We start from the raw sequence: 17,660 nt of genomic DNA, 5'->3' as shown, positions 1-17,660 counted from the left end.
AATGCGCGGCCGTTATCGGGGCGCGAACACTTCAGGCGATCTCTTTTAGCGTTGCGGAGAGTTCGCTCCTAAACAAACATGGCGGTGTGCTGCACGTCCGCTTCGGACCAAATGCAGTATCGCCGCTGCATTCTTCGGCGCGATTTCTAGCTGTAATTAATGGTATTCGCTTTTATTTCGCGTGTTCTCAATCATAAGTCGATGTATAAGTTGCAACTAGGCAATGTGTTTCAGAAAATTTGTCGATTTTCGGGCTGTTAAGCCTAACATGCTGTGTACATAGCCAAAATAGAACGACGACTTACGGCGGGGTTCAAATGTCCGCCGAGATGTGCAAGACAGCTATTGCGTTATTTCCTTTCCTCAAAAACCAATTTACCAATTTAAGACACAGCTTTGTGCCAGCTTTAACATTTTCCTCTAGTGCCGCAGTTTTCTTCCTTGAAGGAAGGAAGGAAAAACTTTATTTTACTCTAGTCCTTTTTCCTGCGGTTTGGGAGCATCTTCAGAGACGTTTTCTCCTTGATTTTACCCCCAGGAGTCTTCTCTGTCGAAGTCGTCCGCCTCTAATCAGTGGTCGGTTGCCCTCAGTCCAGGGCTCCGCTGGCCACTGCCGCCCGTTGAGCTCGCTGTACCAGACCTTCTTGGTCTTCACAGCGGTCGCTGGACAGCAGAGTCTCCCACTGCTCCGCACTCGGGTTTTGTATTTTGGGGACCACGTCTATCTCTTGAAAAAACATCAGCTGGTGTTGCGAAAAAAAGTTTCTTAAGCCCAGAGTTGAAGCACTTTGACTTACTGTCACTTGATGGCGCCACTGTGTTTACATTCAAAAAACATTTAAGTCTTTAAGCCATGCATCCAAACAAGCGACGCTGCGGTACGGCAAACTAAAATTGATTATTTAAAACAGCGCAAAAGACAGGGACACAGATAGAAAAGACACACACAGCGCTGTGTGTCTTTGTCGTAGTTGCGATGTTTACAGCGTTCTTAACGCGATGAGCGCTGCGTACGCAAGCTTACGTTCTGCGTACTAAAACAGGGCAGACAAGGTAGGGTGGTCAGCGTCGCCGGCGCATTTGAAACGGCCCTGAGCCGGCTTTTAGAAGAAAGTAGTGTGGGAGTCTTTATATCCAGAGGAAAAAAGATTGTTAAAGTGCATTTGACATCTCACTGCATAGAAATGCTTTGAGCTTCGTTCGTATTTATGCCTTCAGTAGTGGGGAATCCGCCATCATCAGCACTCGTTTACGGTTTACGGTAACTTGCAACGTCCTCTGGAGTGTTGCAGCGCTAAGCCGTAAATCTAGCGTCCGGTAACGCATTAAACCATAACCTAAACAGGCACCGGTATGCTATAACACTCTGATATTGTTGGTCAAACTCACGGGATGTTTCCGGGAGTTACGCGATTTGTCGGCCCTCAAACGTACAGGCTTCTTGACCCGCACATTTTTATTTTTAGCGAAGCCATCCAAATTGGTTTTCTTCGTGAGCCGCCGCCTTTTGAAAGCTGCCGTAGCAAATCTGTTCAGTGCGCCTTCAGTTATCGCGATGCCGTCACGTGCTAAGCTGCCGGCGTTCGCCTCAGCATCAACAGCTATCCTATCCTTTCTCGAAGGCTGGTCGCGTTCGCCCCTTTTTCTGCTGTAGCGATAGGACCTGCGCTCGGGTCTCGGTACTAGGCGACGGCTCACCTGACCAACCCCTTCGCTGATATTCCTTCCGAGCACGATCTCGTTTGCCTGTTCTCTGTCACTAGCCGCTATGATTTGGCCTTCATGCCCTTATAAGATGTTCTAGAGACAGTCGGTGGGCTTCTTATAGACTCTATTTCATTCCTGTAGAAATTTCTTTTTGGCTCTTCATAGTCGATAGGCAAAAGTCTACTAAAAGTGTATAGGCATACATCTATAGATTGTCTAGAGACTGTCTATAGCATTTGTATTTTTTTTTGTGCTCTGTCACTAACCGCTATGATTTGGCCTTCACCGCCCTTATAAATGGTCTATATACAGTCTGTTGGCTTCTTATAGACTCTATTAGCTTCCTATAGAAATTTCTTTTTGACTATTCATAGTCTAAAAACTGTCTGTAGACAAATGTATACTAAAACTGTATGGCCATACATCTATAGATTTTCTATAGACTGTCTGTAGCATTTGTATTGCCAATAGACTGTCCTCTAGGAGTTGTCTATAGAGAGTCTATAGACTTTATAGACAGAAGTATATGGACAGTTTGCAGTAAAGAAGATAAAAAATGCAAAATTGTAAACTAAAAAAAAAATTATCTAAGGCAAGCTGATCTTTGTTTCGATGCAGCGCTGGAGCGCATCTCTCGTTTACAGCAGAACTTGCAGCTATCGCTTTCGGTGCGTCACCGCCCGTCGGAACCTGCCTCGATTTCTGCAAAGCATAACAGTTCGCTGTCCTGAATATTGAATTTTGGAGCAGCATTATTACATTTCCGAGTTACGGCAACCATATCGTCTGTGTGGCACTTTTCGGCGAACGCTTCGCCCTTAGACCTTACACATTCGCTCCCTGCTCCTGTCTAACTGGCAGTTCTTTCCGGGCTTTAAGCTGACGCCTCACTGCTCTTCTCAGCAACTGTTTTTTTTTTCCTAGTTGACCAAGCGGGGTTCTTTGGCTAGCCGCTGACTCTCTGATGGGAGCGCTGCCCGTTGCCATCATTTCGAACTTTGCCGTCGACCTCTACACGAATGCCGAAGAAGCGAAAGAGGGCACTTTTCGCTCTTGCATAGTTGTCCTCCTCCTCATCTGACAGGCACGCTAATGCGCCGCCGGCGTCACCAGAGAGGATGGTCACCAACTTCATTGACCACTCGGCCTGGTCTAGCTCCTCCTCTTCGCAAATGTGTTCTAAATTTGCGCGAAAAGCTTTGAAATTTTCTCCTCTTCTAAAAAATCTCAAACGAGCTCTCGCTCTTTGCTATTTGAGAAACTGAAACTTACGCATGAGCTCGTGCTGCTCTCGTCCACGTAGTTCCTCTACCACAGCCAGTCTCTTACGACACTGCTCCTGCCATTGTCATTCTTGCTCCTCTCGGAGCCTTCCTCTTTCCTGCTGCTGCAGTAGTTCTCTCTTCTCGTTTTCCTCACGAAGTTTTCGCTTCTCCTCCTCTTCTCGCTTCTCTTTCTCCTGACGAAGCCTTCCCGTTTCATGCTCCGCTTTTCGTTCTACAATCGCCTCCCACGTCTCCTATGCCTCGTCGATTGTCGCCACCTACGCCCGTATAAAATGCATGATCGCTTCTCCTGTTCTGGTCGAGTCTACCGAAATACCCAATTCTTCGAAAATTTCGAGGAGGCCCTCTACCTTGAACTTCTTCATTGGGGATCACCCCTCGTGCCGCTAATCCCCGGTAAAACTGAAGCCTCAGCTTGAAGCGAACAAAACGCAAAGCTTGAGTGCGTACGTCCTAGTGTTACGCACGGCCGTTCTATAGAAGGCCGAGAAGTATTTCCGCGCTTCCCTCGAGACAGGCTTGCTTGACGCAGCAGAAAGATTCGAATGGAGTAGCAGCTTCTCCTCGTTCAAACGTCCACCTGCCTGCTTCTGCGCATGCCGAGGGAGGGCGGGCACGTTTGTGCTTGCGTAAAGACCCTCTACACACTTGGGCAGGAACCACAGTCCCTTCTTGTTCGCCCTCACAGTGCATTTTTGTGACCAGCAGACTTTAGCTGGACCAAGAATTTCTTTGCGTACGAAGCAGCGCCACTGAAAGAAACGTTCAGCGGCGAGTAAAAAAGATTAGCACTATTGAAGAGCCACCGGAGCGGCAGAGAGGAACGCTCGGCGCTGCGGTTACGAACAGGACGATAACAAAAGTACAAGGTGCGCTCGCAAAGCACGGCGTCGCGCCAGCAGCGCGATGAGATTTTCGCCGTTAGGTGACGTCATTGTGCTAGTTCTTTTCTTTTATGCCTGGGTAAAAGCGATCACGCAATGTCAGCTCTGCCGTAGTGGTTACGGCGCTCGACTGATAAGCCCGCAGAGGCTGGTTCCATAATAGCCCTGACGGCCGCGTTTTGAGAGACGAAAAGCAAGGCATCCGTGTAGTGTCCAAGGTAAATGGATGTTAGATAACCCCACGTAGTCGAAATTACTCCGGAGTCATTATGGAGTCGGTATGTAGCATATGGAGTCGGCATGGACTTATAGAAGCAAGTATGGAAACTTACGGACTCCATACGACATCGCGTACACTGTATTGAAATCGTATGGAAAGTATTTGGAATGCTATGGACCCTGTCCGAACGAGATATAGATTTCTATTAATTTTTTCGGATGTTATGAACTATATCTTCCCATAACCAGATACGAGCGGCTCATTGGAACGTCTCAGTAGGGCTTTGGAACGTTATTTAAAATGCCATACCTCCCTGTATCACTATGCGATACACCAAGTTTTCTGCTGCTGAATTTTTACTTCTGACTACAGTTGGTGCGGAAGACACTGCCACCCCGCTCGCCGTGCCCGCCGGGCTACCACCATTACTTCCACATTATCTTGAGCAGGAGCAGTCGACAAGTGAGCCATGGGCACTTTTCGGGGCGCGTCCTGCACGCTTTGGCGCCCACGCGCCGGCCAGAGGAAGTCTGCGCATGCGCGACGCGTCGGCCGCCGCCGTGTGTGTCTATGACGCTCAGATACAAGTGCCAGATAATAAGTGCGTGCTCGACTCGCGGCAGCGCGCGCGCTATTTCCGACGCGCCAGCATCGACTAATCAGTGGGCGTTCTCTTCTTTTTTTTTTCCGGAGCGGAGCAGGTTGCGCGCGACAGGCCGCGTACTGGTGCCACACGCTTGCAGCTGTGTGCCGCTTTTTGCAGCTAGGCATCACTACGCGGGTTGGAATAGAGTCACTGGAAAAATTTCAGAGTACCGCATTTCTTTTCCCCGCGCCGCCGACGCGGTCATTGGCCCAACCGTACCACGTGATCTTGGGGTGCCATATACCTTCCAAGCGCCGGTCGGGCCGGCTGAGAAGAGCGCAGGTTTCCGACGTTTCTCGTGTTGCAACTGTCGCTCTCGTGTTTGATACCGAAGAAATCATGCCTGGCTGCTGCGCCTTCGGATTTAGCAACCGCACCGAGTCCGGAAAGACTTTTTTCTCTATTCCGACCGGGAAAAATGACCGAGAGCGCCGTTCTGCGTGGTTGCACAGAATCGACCGGGAGAACTTCAAGCCTTCAAAAAACACAAAAAACACACGCTGCTAAGTGAACCTTCCTTGTGCTTTTTGGTGCTGTTTTAGAAGGTATGTACGCGCAGTGCACGCGGTGTTAGCGATAGGATGCTAAGAGAATAGGAGTTCACAGCAAGACCGTCGCGCATGTCGCGCAGGGATCGTTCGCGGCTTGCCCACTTGACGCGGGTACAGGTGTACGCGCTTGTTACTCAACACACGCGGCTCTTCGGACTATTCCGTGCTTGTGGCACGCGAAGGCACAAACTTGTCGCGCGAGAATTCCGCGCCTCGAGTCATTCGACCCATGGCACTTGTTTTTCGCGGACCGTGACGATCGCAGTCAATAAAAGCATGGACGGGCATGTCTTACGTTCACATAACGGCCGCTTTCTGTTCAGTTGTGTTGGGACTGGTAGAAAAATAGAAATGGGTGAAATGTTAGCAATCCTTGAAGTTGCGTGTTTGCGGCGACATGCGTGTTTACATCCCAAATGAGCTATTTTAAGTGTCACTGCGTAAACTTAGAAACCTTTATAACGTATTGTTTTTCTTCGCCTTTTTATTTCGGTGTTTCAGCTTATTATTACAGCTATCTTCCATGTTTTTCTTGTTCCACATATTTGAAACAGGGCTTCACTCGAAAAAGCCCTGGGAGCCTCCTTGGGCAGCCCAGCATTTGGGTGACCAGCATCACTCTTCTAACCGTACAACAAACATTTGCAGGACCACTTTTGTGCTGAAGACTTCGAGAAGCCTAGAGTGGATGGGAAGAAGATTTCGTCCTGCTTGAACGAGACGGTAGTCCCGTGGCGGTCCACGATGCTCACTGCCCAAAAGCACGCGCTTGTCTCTTTGCTGCTCGGAGTGGCGAAATGTTTCCTTCGTAGCTTGCTCCGCGGAAGGGGAAAAAAGGCGTGCACAAGCTCCCGATAGCAGCGCTAAGATCCTGCTCACAATCATAGCACAGTTCCTGCAGTAAACGCAACCGCGGAGCAAAACAAACCGCCGGCTGCATTACTTCGCACAAAATAACATTATTTTTTCTCTTCTGAGTAACCATTGTCTCCGAGCACGAAGTATTTGCGCTTCAGTGAACACTCAACCCGATATGTCACCGAATATCAAGCTCTTCCAACACGGCGACCTTCCTGCGACGCAGTCGGCTTGGAAGGTAAATGGCAGTGGCCGCTCAGTGTTGCCAGTCAAATTCCGACCTTTGCGGTACTCTGAAATTTTTTCCAGTGACTCTAGGTTGGAAGAGCTTCGCGTGCTCTCTGCGCCGACCACGCTGCGCATGCGCGGCAGCCGCGTGACGTCACGAGAGTAGCAGCTGCATCGCCCTTGCCGCCGTCGACAACGGCGCGCGCGCTCCTTTCCGATGCTTTCCCGGTCGGCGCATTCCAGAGGCCTGACGTCGCAGTCTCGGCAGACGCGCCGGATCCGCGTGCGCCCGCCGCTGTATTTACGACTGCCGCACCGCGCACTACTGCGCATGCGCGAGGAGAGCGCACCATGTGTATATAATGCTAGGGACATGTTTTTTGGTCGTCTTGGGCGCCGCGCACAACGCGCAGGCGGGCACGGCGCGTAAGACGTAGAAGTTTCTATGGAGTCCGGCCTTAACACGTACGAGAGCAAAGCGAACGCGTCTGCAGCACTTGGGAGGGCACCTTGGGAGGGCGCACGCACACACACGCGCGCGCGCACAAACACACAAACACACAGCGCAATCTCGGTGTTCGGAAGAGCACGCGATTACCCGACTTGCCCCGCAGTGCACCTGGAAGCGTTCCAGCGGACCGCAGATTAGACCTGTGGAGACATCTGCCCTCTGTGATGCGTGGGAAGGGCCAGGGGGTGTGTGTGTTTCAGTCTCCCCCCCCCCCCCCCTCCCCGATGGACGATTTTACTGTCGTCAAGGTGTTGAACAGACGATTTTATGTAATGCTCAGCTTGTAAAGGAACTCACAGGAGTTTGTTCATTGCCGTGACGATATATTAATAGCGTTCTTTTTCCTAGCCCGACAGTTCCGTGTTGAATTTCAAATAGTGGCCATTGTTTTATTTCTGGTAATTATTCAGGAATGTTCCGATGTGTTTGCGTTTTCTATTTGTGCTCGAAAGTGTTGATGAACGGAGTCGCGGCTCTCTAACAGGAAGCGGAAGTTACTACAGAAAAGAGTCATTGCACTCGTTTTAAATATGGGCACTGTTCACCAAATTAAACATGAATTTTCACGTCAGCTTACTTTTTCGTCCTTTCATTGTCCTCAAATTATCACAGACTACCTCGAAAAAGTGCTTTTTTTTAAAGCGACTCTGAAGCCGGGCGCAGGTTCACATGCATGAGGTAGAAGCTTTGACAAATGCCATTCGTTCACAGATGCTGACTTAGCTGTAGAGCAGAAGCTAAAGTGCTGTTGTATTCTGCGTAAAAAAAATATTGTACATAGACGCAATTTTTCGTGCTAGTGTTTTATTTTGTTAAAGTATAAATGCTTTCTTACGAATCAAGTCTTCAGAGTCTGGTGTGCACTAGTATTTGTATTTAGATGTTAAAGCGAAAGAATTACAGAAAACAATGACTAAGATACTGTTTGGGCGCGGGCTCTCTTTCTTTTTATTTTTTAACGGCGGCATATAACGACCCACGAAAAATATATCTGGCTACGCCACTGTGCGCGGGAGCTTTGCCGCCGTCATTTCCGGCGGGCTGGTTCCGGTGCTCGCTAGCCCATGTGACCATGGCGTGCCTTCCTGTTAGGGGCAAATTTTCTGACAGCCAGCGGGCTGCACAAGCGCGGCAAATCGATGAGGCCCGGGGTCATTTCGCTGCGCTTAAAGGGTCAGTCTACTCACCGAGATGAGTGTATAAATAATGGCATATTCTGGTAGTTGGCACCCTATAACATCAATAACGAGGGGTCTGCGCCCGGTTTAGGCAGGAATTTATATTTTATTTCGGCGTTAAAAGTCGCGTAAAAAAGCATGGTGGCGACCCCAAACGTTCATTTTGTTCAAGAAAGTGGTAGTCTTTTTTTGTAGAAGCATAAGTGAATATACTACGTACCATTTGTATGCCGCAATGTCAGAGAAACACACGTTTTGTTCTAGTAAACTGCAGAAGGCGTACCGATCGCTTTTTCTGTAAATCACATGAATATTTTTAGTTACACGTACGCAAAACGCAGGCACATTCCCACTTTTAGTTCAGCGTATGCTAGCCGAGACGCAAAAATAAACTCAGCCTATAGTGGCGCCATCTGGTCATCAGGACGGGAACCATTGCTGTAAACAAACCGACTCTGCACTTAAGCCTAGGAGCGGCAGAATCGTCACTCTAATTATTAAAATAAAGCAAATTTATCCCTTATATGTTTTCTTAGAGGCGAGATGAGACGAAGCGAAAGACAGGCGCCCCATTTATGGCCAGTGAACGCACTGAAAAAGGCAGCAACAACGAGAATTCAGTCCGAAGCGAGAGGTCCGGCTTCGACGGGCGCCGCCATGTTTGTCGCCGCGCGGCGGAAATCCAGATGGTTGCCAGATGAGACTACCATCTCATACAGATGTGTTCTCACATTAATAAAATCTGTTTTAAAATGTTCTACCGCACTCCTTGGCACCACAGCTGGCTAAACGGTAATTTGAGTAAAGAGCTATCGGTTGCCGCAAAGAAAATATGGTCGATAAAATTCAGTAGACTCACCCTTTAACCGCGTGCAAAGTCCAAAGCGGCGCCAAGTCTTATCATGCACTGAAGAAGCTATCGCCTACATAAAGAGCGTTCGTCCCCCACTGCCGGCACAGCGATTCATCGCTAGCTTGGCGCAGCAGAGGCTCTCGCTATCCGAGCTGCACGCCAGAAGAGTGCCGGAAGTTGCGCGCTTTCGCAAGGACTGATGGGAGTCTTCGGCCGACGGCGCAGCGGCGTCGTCTGCTACATTTTCTGCTGCGCATGCGCAAGCGCGCCGAGACGGCGGCCAAGTAGGGGGGGGGGGGGGGAGGGGGAGCGGCTTCAAAAAATGTGACGTAACCGTCTCTCCTGAGTTCTTTCCTTCCTCCATGCTAGCCTAGAACAAAAAGCTATCCCCCTCGCTTACAGCTCCACATTATTGCCAGGCGGGGCGCCATACTAAACAGCTGCGTCATACAATGCAGGAGCCTCATGCTGAGTGCCGCTGTCTAACATGCTTGATTACACGGGTTGGGCTCAAGTTTTAGACGTGCTGTCTCAGCACACCGACGCGTTACTAAAACTGCGCAAAATAGAATAGTCTCGGAATGCCATGGACTGTCTCTAAGTTTTCAGTTTAAACAAGCACGCTAGCTGCACTGAATAAAAAGTCAAAGGTTACTTAATAAATTTTAGTCAATTCTCAGGTGCCCGTGACAATTTTACTCGCTGTTTGTGTCTGCCTGGCTGCGTAACCCAGTTACAATAATCACTTTTGTGTACTGCTCTTGGTATGTTTTTTTTTAATCCATAAGCCTTATTTTCAACACCCTGCACATGCAAGATGGTGTAAGCACACCTATTGGTTTACCTGTGGGTTAAAAGGTAGGTTAAAAATGCGTCCGGACAAGCAGGTCAGCTAGGCTTTACCTAAGCCAGCTTCAGTCAGCTAGCGGGAAGGCAAATAAGGGGCTCGGTATGACATGCGTATGAATTATTCACAGGTGGCGTTTGCTTATTTCTGTCCGACTTTTTAACCAGTTACCTTTCAGTAGTACAAAGATTACATATTTCAAGAAATGCTTCGGTGCGGCAGACAAGGACAAACGTAGAAAACACCCCACATGGCGCTCTGTGGTGTGTTTTCTACGTTTGTCCTTGTCTGCCGGGCCGAAGCATTTCTTGAAATATGTATCACCAACTGGCCTACAAAACAACCCTTCTAAGCAAAGATTACACCTCTAATTTCCCATTTATGAACACAACGAATAAAAAGATTAATAAAAACAATTTCCACACTCTTTCCGAAAGTTCATTGTATCCGATGTTAACGCACGGAATTTCTCACCTGCCCACCTGCCACTTACTTTCTTCTGGCAGACGGCGGTCGCCATTTCCGTTTGTTCGGGTCCCAATAATGCTCGGACCCCCATAATAAGAACGAGGAGAATTTCGGCACGAAGGATCGAGCACAGACTGTGGAGAAAGAGACAAGCAGCAGTAAGCAGAATATTGGCTTCGATTGCTCACAGATGGGCCTCGAAACTCTCGTGCTCATGACGCCCTTCGTGTGCCGTTCACTTAGTTGAACTTCTGAACTTGCAGTGATAGGTGCGTATTGCGACGGCAAGGTTAAGGTTTTTTTCTCTGCTAGATTTGAAATTAGATAGTTCTTACTCCACCATGAAGGTAGCAATAACATGTCCACCAGGAAAGCATTGCAGTCCGGTATATAGTCTTTATCCCATAACTGCAATTAAGTCTGCCCTGTGCCAGCTATTGTCGGCTTATTCCCATCAGCTTCATAATCTCATCCATCTACATGCATTTCGGCTCCCTCTGCTACGCTTGCCGTCTCTTGGAAGCCAGTCTGTCACCCTTAACGCCTATCGCTTACCTTTGCTTCGCATCACATGCGTTGCCCACGCTCATTTCTCCTTGGTCTGAACTGGGATGTCGTTGAATCAATGTTGCTCCCTGACCCACTCTGCTGTATTCCTGTCTCCAAACGTTACATCTATCGTTTTCTTTTCTACAGCTCGCAGCGCTGTCCTCAGTTTAAGTTGAACCCTCCTCATTAGCCTCCACTTTTCTGCACCTTGAATGAGTACTGGTACGACACGGCTGTTATGTACTTTTCTTTTGAGGGATGCCGGTAAACTGCCTTCCATGCTCTGGGATTACCTGCAAAATTCACTTCACTCATCTACTCTTACTCTCTTTATTCTCGCCGCGCAGGAGATGTCAGTAGAGGTTGTGTATCAGCCACTCGGTGTTTTCTTCTAAAAACGTCTTCATTCGCTGACCACCTATCCGTCGTCTACTAAATGCGAGTGTTCTGCCACACAATACATTCCTCGGACCCACGTTCTGATGGCGTTTGGCGTGGGTTTCTTGCGCTAAGAACTGCAGACGCCGGTTTGCATACGGCGGTTGCAAAACGCGCAAGTTTTGTAAAGCTCGCTTTTGTATTGCACTTTTTTTTTTAAATAGTGATAACGTTTCGGGCAGGATGACCTCAAAGGAAAGACAGGTTAGCTGCCGTCAGGCTGCAGTCATCGCCTCATCGGGGGCATCAACCAGTGGACACATGTCGAGAAGTATTTTTTTCAGCAAAAACCCATAAAACCGAGATTCCATTGCGCTGTATCGTTACCGAATGAGGCACGTGGCAACATGTTGTCTCAAATTTCTTACAAAGCAGTTAATCTTCACATGCCAAAGTGGACACGGCTAGTTGGTAGTCACTGCCAGAATACGGGCCCCAGAGGGGCCGTTGGTATAGTGCCTAGAATATATTCTAGGCACTATACCGTAGGGCTGCCGAGCCCGCCCTGCCTGCAAAAAAAAACAAACAAACAAACGTGTCCCAGAAACGGCCGGAAGGGTTGTGGATTTCTAAGTGGACACAGGCCACCACCCACCGCGGGTTCGAGCTTCGCGCGAGCCAAGGGCCCCGATCAGCCGTCACCACACACTGTTAAGAGTGGACAACATGGTCCTGAGAGCCGGGTGTGACTCATCGCAAAGCAAGGGATATGACGAGGCCTGGCGCCGGCGGCAGAAGCATAGACGACGACGGACGGGGTTGTTGCTCTCCAAATCACCGAACATCCGAACCGATCGAAGGACGCTGTCTCCCACGGGCCTGGGAGAAATTACTGTCAGACGAGTGTCGTCGTTAGGCAAAGATGCGGCGAGAACTTGCGACAGCAGCAGCAACGCTGGAAGCAGAGATGCACAGGAAGCACGGCGAAAGCAGCGGTATACGTTGGCCGAGTCGGCCTTCGGGTCACCGGACTGGATGATGCTACGCAGGGTCACGCTGAGCGAGGCTGCTAATTGAAAGACGCTGTGTCGAATGGGTCTCGTGCTTCGGCCATCCGGCGGGGGAGTTCGAGAAGGTTCAACCACCTGCGAGGAGACTGCGGGATTCTGCTTTCCCACGGAGGCAACGCACAGAAAACTTGCAGCAGTGGTCAAGGTGACGCATCTGTGTTTGATGACTGTCTTCCCCTTCTCATCCCCCGAGCTGTGAGAGAGCTTCAGCACCGCCCCGTGCCGTGGGTGGTACCGCCAGCGTCATGAATGGCCCATCCGATTGGACAACGTTATTCGAACCAAGTTCCCCAGTCAGGGATCTGGGGAACGCGAACCGTATTTAACGGGATGTTGTTGTGTGATCGGAGCAATTGCATTCGATTCGATTCGATTCTCATCTGTAAATATGTAGAATAAACCCTTTTGTACAGTTTCCTCGATAGCGCAGTCCGACAACGTCATTCGGAGCCGGTACCTGTGGGGCTAAACGAGTTAGTCATCTCCAGGACCCCTCCGTCTTCAACTCTGGTTCCAGCGGTGGGATAGAAGCCCCATCTTTAACACTGGTTCCAACAAGGGGATTGTGGCCCGTTCCTAACACGGGTTCCAGCGGTGGGATTGTGGCTGTGGCCCCGTCTCTAACAACACACACTGGGACACCGATGCGGCGCACTCAACCTCCGCTGGGAGGAGAGTGATTCGCCGCAAAGAAATAGGCCTCCAAGCTCACAAAGGAGACGTTTATTCACGTCGTCCTTCAGCAGTACACACACACTCAATAGTCACCCCGTCCCGGGGGCGCGCGAGGAGCAAGGCTCCGCTGCGCGCACGAAGCGACTCGAGCAATGCGCGCCGCTAGCACGCCGCTGCAGGAGAATGTCCCCGCGGCAGTGCTGTGATCTCTCTCTCGTGACGACCGTTGGGCCGGTTGCGAGAGAGAGTGGGCAAACAACGCAATGTACGCCTGTCGGAGGTCGCTGGACCCCGCTGGACAGGCTCGAGCCGCTGCAGGTCAGAGGACACGTGCGGGCGAGCTCGAGTATGCACTGGTCCGAACGGCAAAGGCCGGCACGGACAAAACAGTTGCGTACGCACCTTACGCTGTCTCGGAGGGATCTCTCTCTCTGGGCCCCGCTCGGACGGTCGCGCAGCGCGCGGCCGCCCAAAGCGGGTCCCAAATTCCCGCCAAAAGGCGCCAATGGCAAAGGCCCTTGGGGAGCCGGGGCGGAGCTGTGGCTAAATGACAGTGATTAGTCACCCAGCCGCCTCTCCACCGCCTGAGGCGGGAGCAAGGGAAAGAGGAGAAACAACGCGGTAGGCCGGCAGAGCCGCGCAAAGGCGACGGCGGAAAGCCAGGATTCCCACAGGGTGCAGGTCGGTGACTGACCGACACCCTGAGAAAAACAACGGCTGACCGTGAGTTGTACTTGTCGGCAATCGTGGAGGTCCGCTATATCTAACGTCATGCTCGTCCAACAATAGCGTGACACTGCGATAGAGCGGCACGCATTTGTTATCAGATAGGCGAGAAAAGCCGGGCACTTTTACTACAGCTATGGGCCAGGACATCTGCGTATGGGCTGTGCAATGTTTGTCTGCTCTCCCTCTCACTGCCTGCCTCCCTCGCCAATGGAACCATACAGCGATTCGGAAAGCAGTGATGGTCAGCACCAACGAAACCAGACTCAGTCGAGTGGCCTTTTGTGTCGTCCCGTCCTTAACAAAGCTGTTGAGGTACGCTCCTATAGAGATATATATTGCTCACAGAGATATATTGATTTCTTTCAACGTGAGTTTCTCATGATCGAAATTTCCGAAGCCCTCCACTACGGCGTCCCTCATATGTCGCTTTGGGACGTTAAACCCCAATAAACCAAACCAAACCAATCACTATTTCACCTTTCCTTTCGTTCCATTTCTCCAGACAACTCTTATGGGAGACAGTGCCAAGAGCAAAATAAGAAAGAGAAATGTCCAGGCAAGTTGCCTTTCATGAATGTAGTCCTTATCACCACTGCGGGCGAGTAGGGGAAGGAAGAAGGGAAAGTAAAAAGATATGAAAGCGCTAGACGAGCATCGCCGGCAACAATATAATCAACTACCTCGCAGGCCGTCCTACTGAGGGCGCTGTCTGTCCAATTGGAGGAAGGCAAGACACCTTTACTTGCTCCCTACCGCCTCTCTCTCATTCTGCTGTCAGGTGTTTTTGCGAGAGGTTGCTCGTATACGTTCGACCGACACTGAGCAGCATGGACGGATGCATCCTGCTTGCCTGCTTCGTGCTCTCGGAGCTTTTGAAGTTCACCTCAGGTGAGTATTGTTGTGTTTCTACCCCCCCCCCCCCCCTTAACTCTCTTTGTGTGTTCCCGTCACACCTGTGTCCACTCGGACCACGTGGGCCCGATCATGCAGCTACCGTGAACATTCATCGAGGTCGACAACCTCGGGACGACCATGGGAAGTTGGATGCTTGGAATGCCCCTCCGAGCCTCAGCGGATTAGTGTAGCAGGAATGCCAGGGGCCATTGTCAGCCAAAACCCCAGCGAAATTCCTTGAACGGAGTGCAGCGGCGACGAAGGCAGGCGAGGCCCAGGAGCTATTGTCCGAGCAACCACCGTGAATGCGGAGGCGACCTGGCGGCGCCGTCACGCTGGCGGATAATTGAAGAATTCTGTGTCCCCGACTCGCGTTCTGGGCAATCGGCGGGGAGGCAAGTTCATTCCCCTGCTGAAAGACTTCAGGAGATTCCTTTCCCGCGGGGCTGGATGAGTCAGCAATCTCCCCCTCTCTTCGACCCAGCTGCGACAGAGTGGACAAGCTCGCACCTGCCCAGCCGTGGGCGGTAACAAGAAGGTCCCCTTCGGTCCATCCGATTGGACCGTGCTCGTCGACCATTTTTCCCCAGCCAGGGATCTGGGGAAACCGGACGATATTTAACTCGGCCGTGAGTGTGGCCGAGAGAAGCCTGCTAGCTCCAGTCGACTACGGTTGACGAAGACGTTGCCCTTCCACTGAGAGCCATTCTCAGTCCCGCTCTATGTAAATAATGTAATTATGTGAATACAGTTTTTTCCTTCACTTCCCCTACTCCCCGTCTCCGGCCCACGTTCCTTCCTCCTTCGGCATTGCGGCGGTGCTCCTGGACCCGATGCCTGGTGGGACGCGCTTCTAGCATCGGCAAAATATATCAACTGGTTGGCAGCGGCGGGATCTTCCACGCTTGGTCCTGGCTTCAGCAGTGGTGAGCGCTTGACTTTCTTTAAGAATCTGCCAGGCTTGATAACTCTGGAAATTTATCACTTCCTGTAGATTGTTTTTCTGCACGTGCTCGCTTATGCATTTCACGTAGCAGCTTGTATTGAAAGTCCTCGTTCGGAAGTTGCCATGGATTTGAGCAAGCTAAAGAAGCCAGAGTTGATGTTGCTGTGTGAAAAGCTGGGTATTGAGGCCAGGAAGAGTCACAGAAAGCCGCAGCTGATTGAGGCTATTAAGGAATGTGGTGCTAAGGAGGGTGACAAAATTTGGGAGACCTGGGAAGTCATTCAGGAGGGAATCAAGAACGCTAAGGAGGAGGCCGACAGGGTTGAAAGGGAACGCAAGGAGAAGGCCGTTAGGGTTGAAAAAGAACGCAAGGAGGAGGCCGACAGGGTTGAAAAAGAGCGCCTTTGCCGCAAGGAAGCCGCTAAGAAGGAGGCTGACAGGATAGAAAAAGAACGCCTTTACCGCAGGGAAGCCGCTAAAAAGGAGGCTGACAGGATAGAAAAAGAACGCCTTTACCGCAAGGAAGCCGCTAAGGAAGAGGCTGACAGGATAGAAAAAGAACGCCTTCGTCTCAAGGAAGCCGATGAAAGGCAACTTGCTTTAATGCGTTTGTAGTTGCAAAATTTACTGGCGAAGCGCGCCGAGAGGAATTCGACATTAAATCAGGAGGTTTCGGCGCGAAGTGAAATTAAAATCGTGAATGAAAACTGCGTGTCTTTGCCCATTGCCCGCGTCGCAAACGAGAGCCCGCTCGGGGTGCGTCTGACCGAGGCAGCCATCTCCCAAAACCTGCCTAAGCAGCATCACTCGATTTCCTCAAATCGCTCGGATATGCTGCCCAAAGAAAAGGGCCTTTGTTTTAGAGATAACGCTGCGCAGGTCCTTACCACTTCGAAGGCTCGTGAATTCGCAGCGCCCGCAGAGCACGTAGTTGAAGAGGGCAAACCTGACAGCGACTGTGGAGCTCCAAGCCAGAGCGCGGCGTTAGCTGAAAAGCGCGATGCCGCACAGATTGTCCTTGCAACCCAGATAGGCGTAGGCGCAGCGCAAAAAGGTAGTCCTCCAGAAAGCAGTCGCGCGCTGAAAGCGGCAACTGCAAGTTCTATTCTAAGCGAGGAATGCGCCTCAGCGCTGCCTCGAAAGAATGATCAGTTTAACTATCAGGGAACGACAGCCGCTCGCGACCAAACACCCGAAAATGAGTTATGCTCCACTGAAACCAGCGTGTCTTTGCCCATTGCCAGCGTCGCGATCGAGAGCCCGCTCGAGGTGCGTCTGACCGGTGCAGCCGTCTCCCAAAACCTGCCTAAGCAGCATCCCTCGATTTTCTCAAATCGCTTGGATATGCTGCCCCAAGAAAAAGGCCTTTGTTTTGGAGATAACGCTGCGAAGGTCCTTACCATTTCGAAGGCTCGTGAGGTCGCGGCGCCAGCAGAGCACGTGGTTGAAGAGGGCAAACCTGAACCTGTAGGCCCGAAGCCTGTAAATTCTCACGGTGATGAGCTAGAGCAGGCTTTATTGCAAACTGTGGGTGAGACGAACGCCGGCGACTTAAGCCGTGACGGCTCCGCGCTACCTAATGACGAGCCAGCCCAGGACTTACTCACTACTAGCACAGGGGTAAAGAGTACCGACAGTAGTGCAGGCTATAGTGAGTCTTCCGAAGCAGGCGCAAGTGATGAGCTGGGGCTAGGTGAGGAACTGAAAAAGAATCTAGCATTGCCCCACTCAGATGGCTTTCTCGAACTCCTTCGTGTGGACAGAGAAACGTTCACCGCTGAGCAAGAGAAAGACCAGACTCTACGAAACTTGAGTCACCAAAGTGACATAGGTGTGTCACGGAAGAACATACCTTTCCAGCTCCATTCTGGCCTGCTGTACCGCCAGTATAAGGATAGGAAAGGTATCCAACACGACCAACTTACTGCCCGCGTCGCGATCGAGAGCCCGCTCGAGCTGCGTCTGACCAAGGCAGCCGTCTCCCAAAACCTGCCTTTGCAGTATCCCTCGATTTTCTCAAATCGCTTGGATATGCTGCCCAAAGAAAAAGGCCTTTGTTTTGGAGATAATGCTGCGCAGGTCCTCACCAGTTCGAAGGCTCCAGAATTCGCCGCGCCAGCAGAGCACGCGGTTGAAGAGGGCAGACATGACCCAGTAAACCTGATAAACTCTCACAGTGGTG

At 50.8% G+C, this 17,660-nt stretch overlaps 1 protein-coding gene across 3 annotated transcripts in view; it reads left to right on the top strand.

Annotated features, from left to right (window-relative positions):
- LOC149335276 (uncharacterized) overlaps positions 1–17,660 on the top strand; it is a 91,447-nt gene that overhangs the window by 41,889 nt on the left and 31,898 nt on the right. Inside the window, exon 1 of one of the 3 annotated variants that reach the window (XM_089551942.1) lies at positions 14,079–14,526. The exons of the other annotated variants lie outside the window; for them this stretch is intronic. Coding sequence (XP_089408068.1) covers positions 14,466–14,526 — 61 coding nt within the window. The 5' untranslated portion in view covers positions 14,079–14,465. Of the gene's footprint in view, positions 1–14,078; positions 14,527–17,660 lie in introns of those variants that run through there. 3 annotated transcript variants of the gene reach the window in all.

Source organism: Amblyomma mixtum, chromosome 7 (genome assembly GCF_055824585.1).
Source record: "Amblyomma mixtum isolate Tamu chromosome 7, ASM5582458v1, whole genome shotgun sequence".
Taxonomy (NCBI): domain Eukaryota; kingdom Metazoa; phylum Arthropoda; class Arachnida; order Ixodida; family Ixodidae; genus Amblyomma; species Amblyomma mixtum.
Note: the sequence above shows the minus strand (reverse complement) of the source record. Positions and strands in the feature narration are given on the sequence as shown.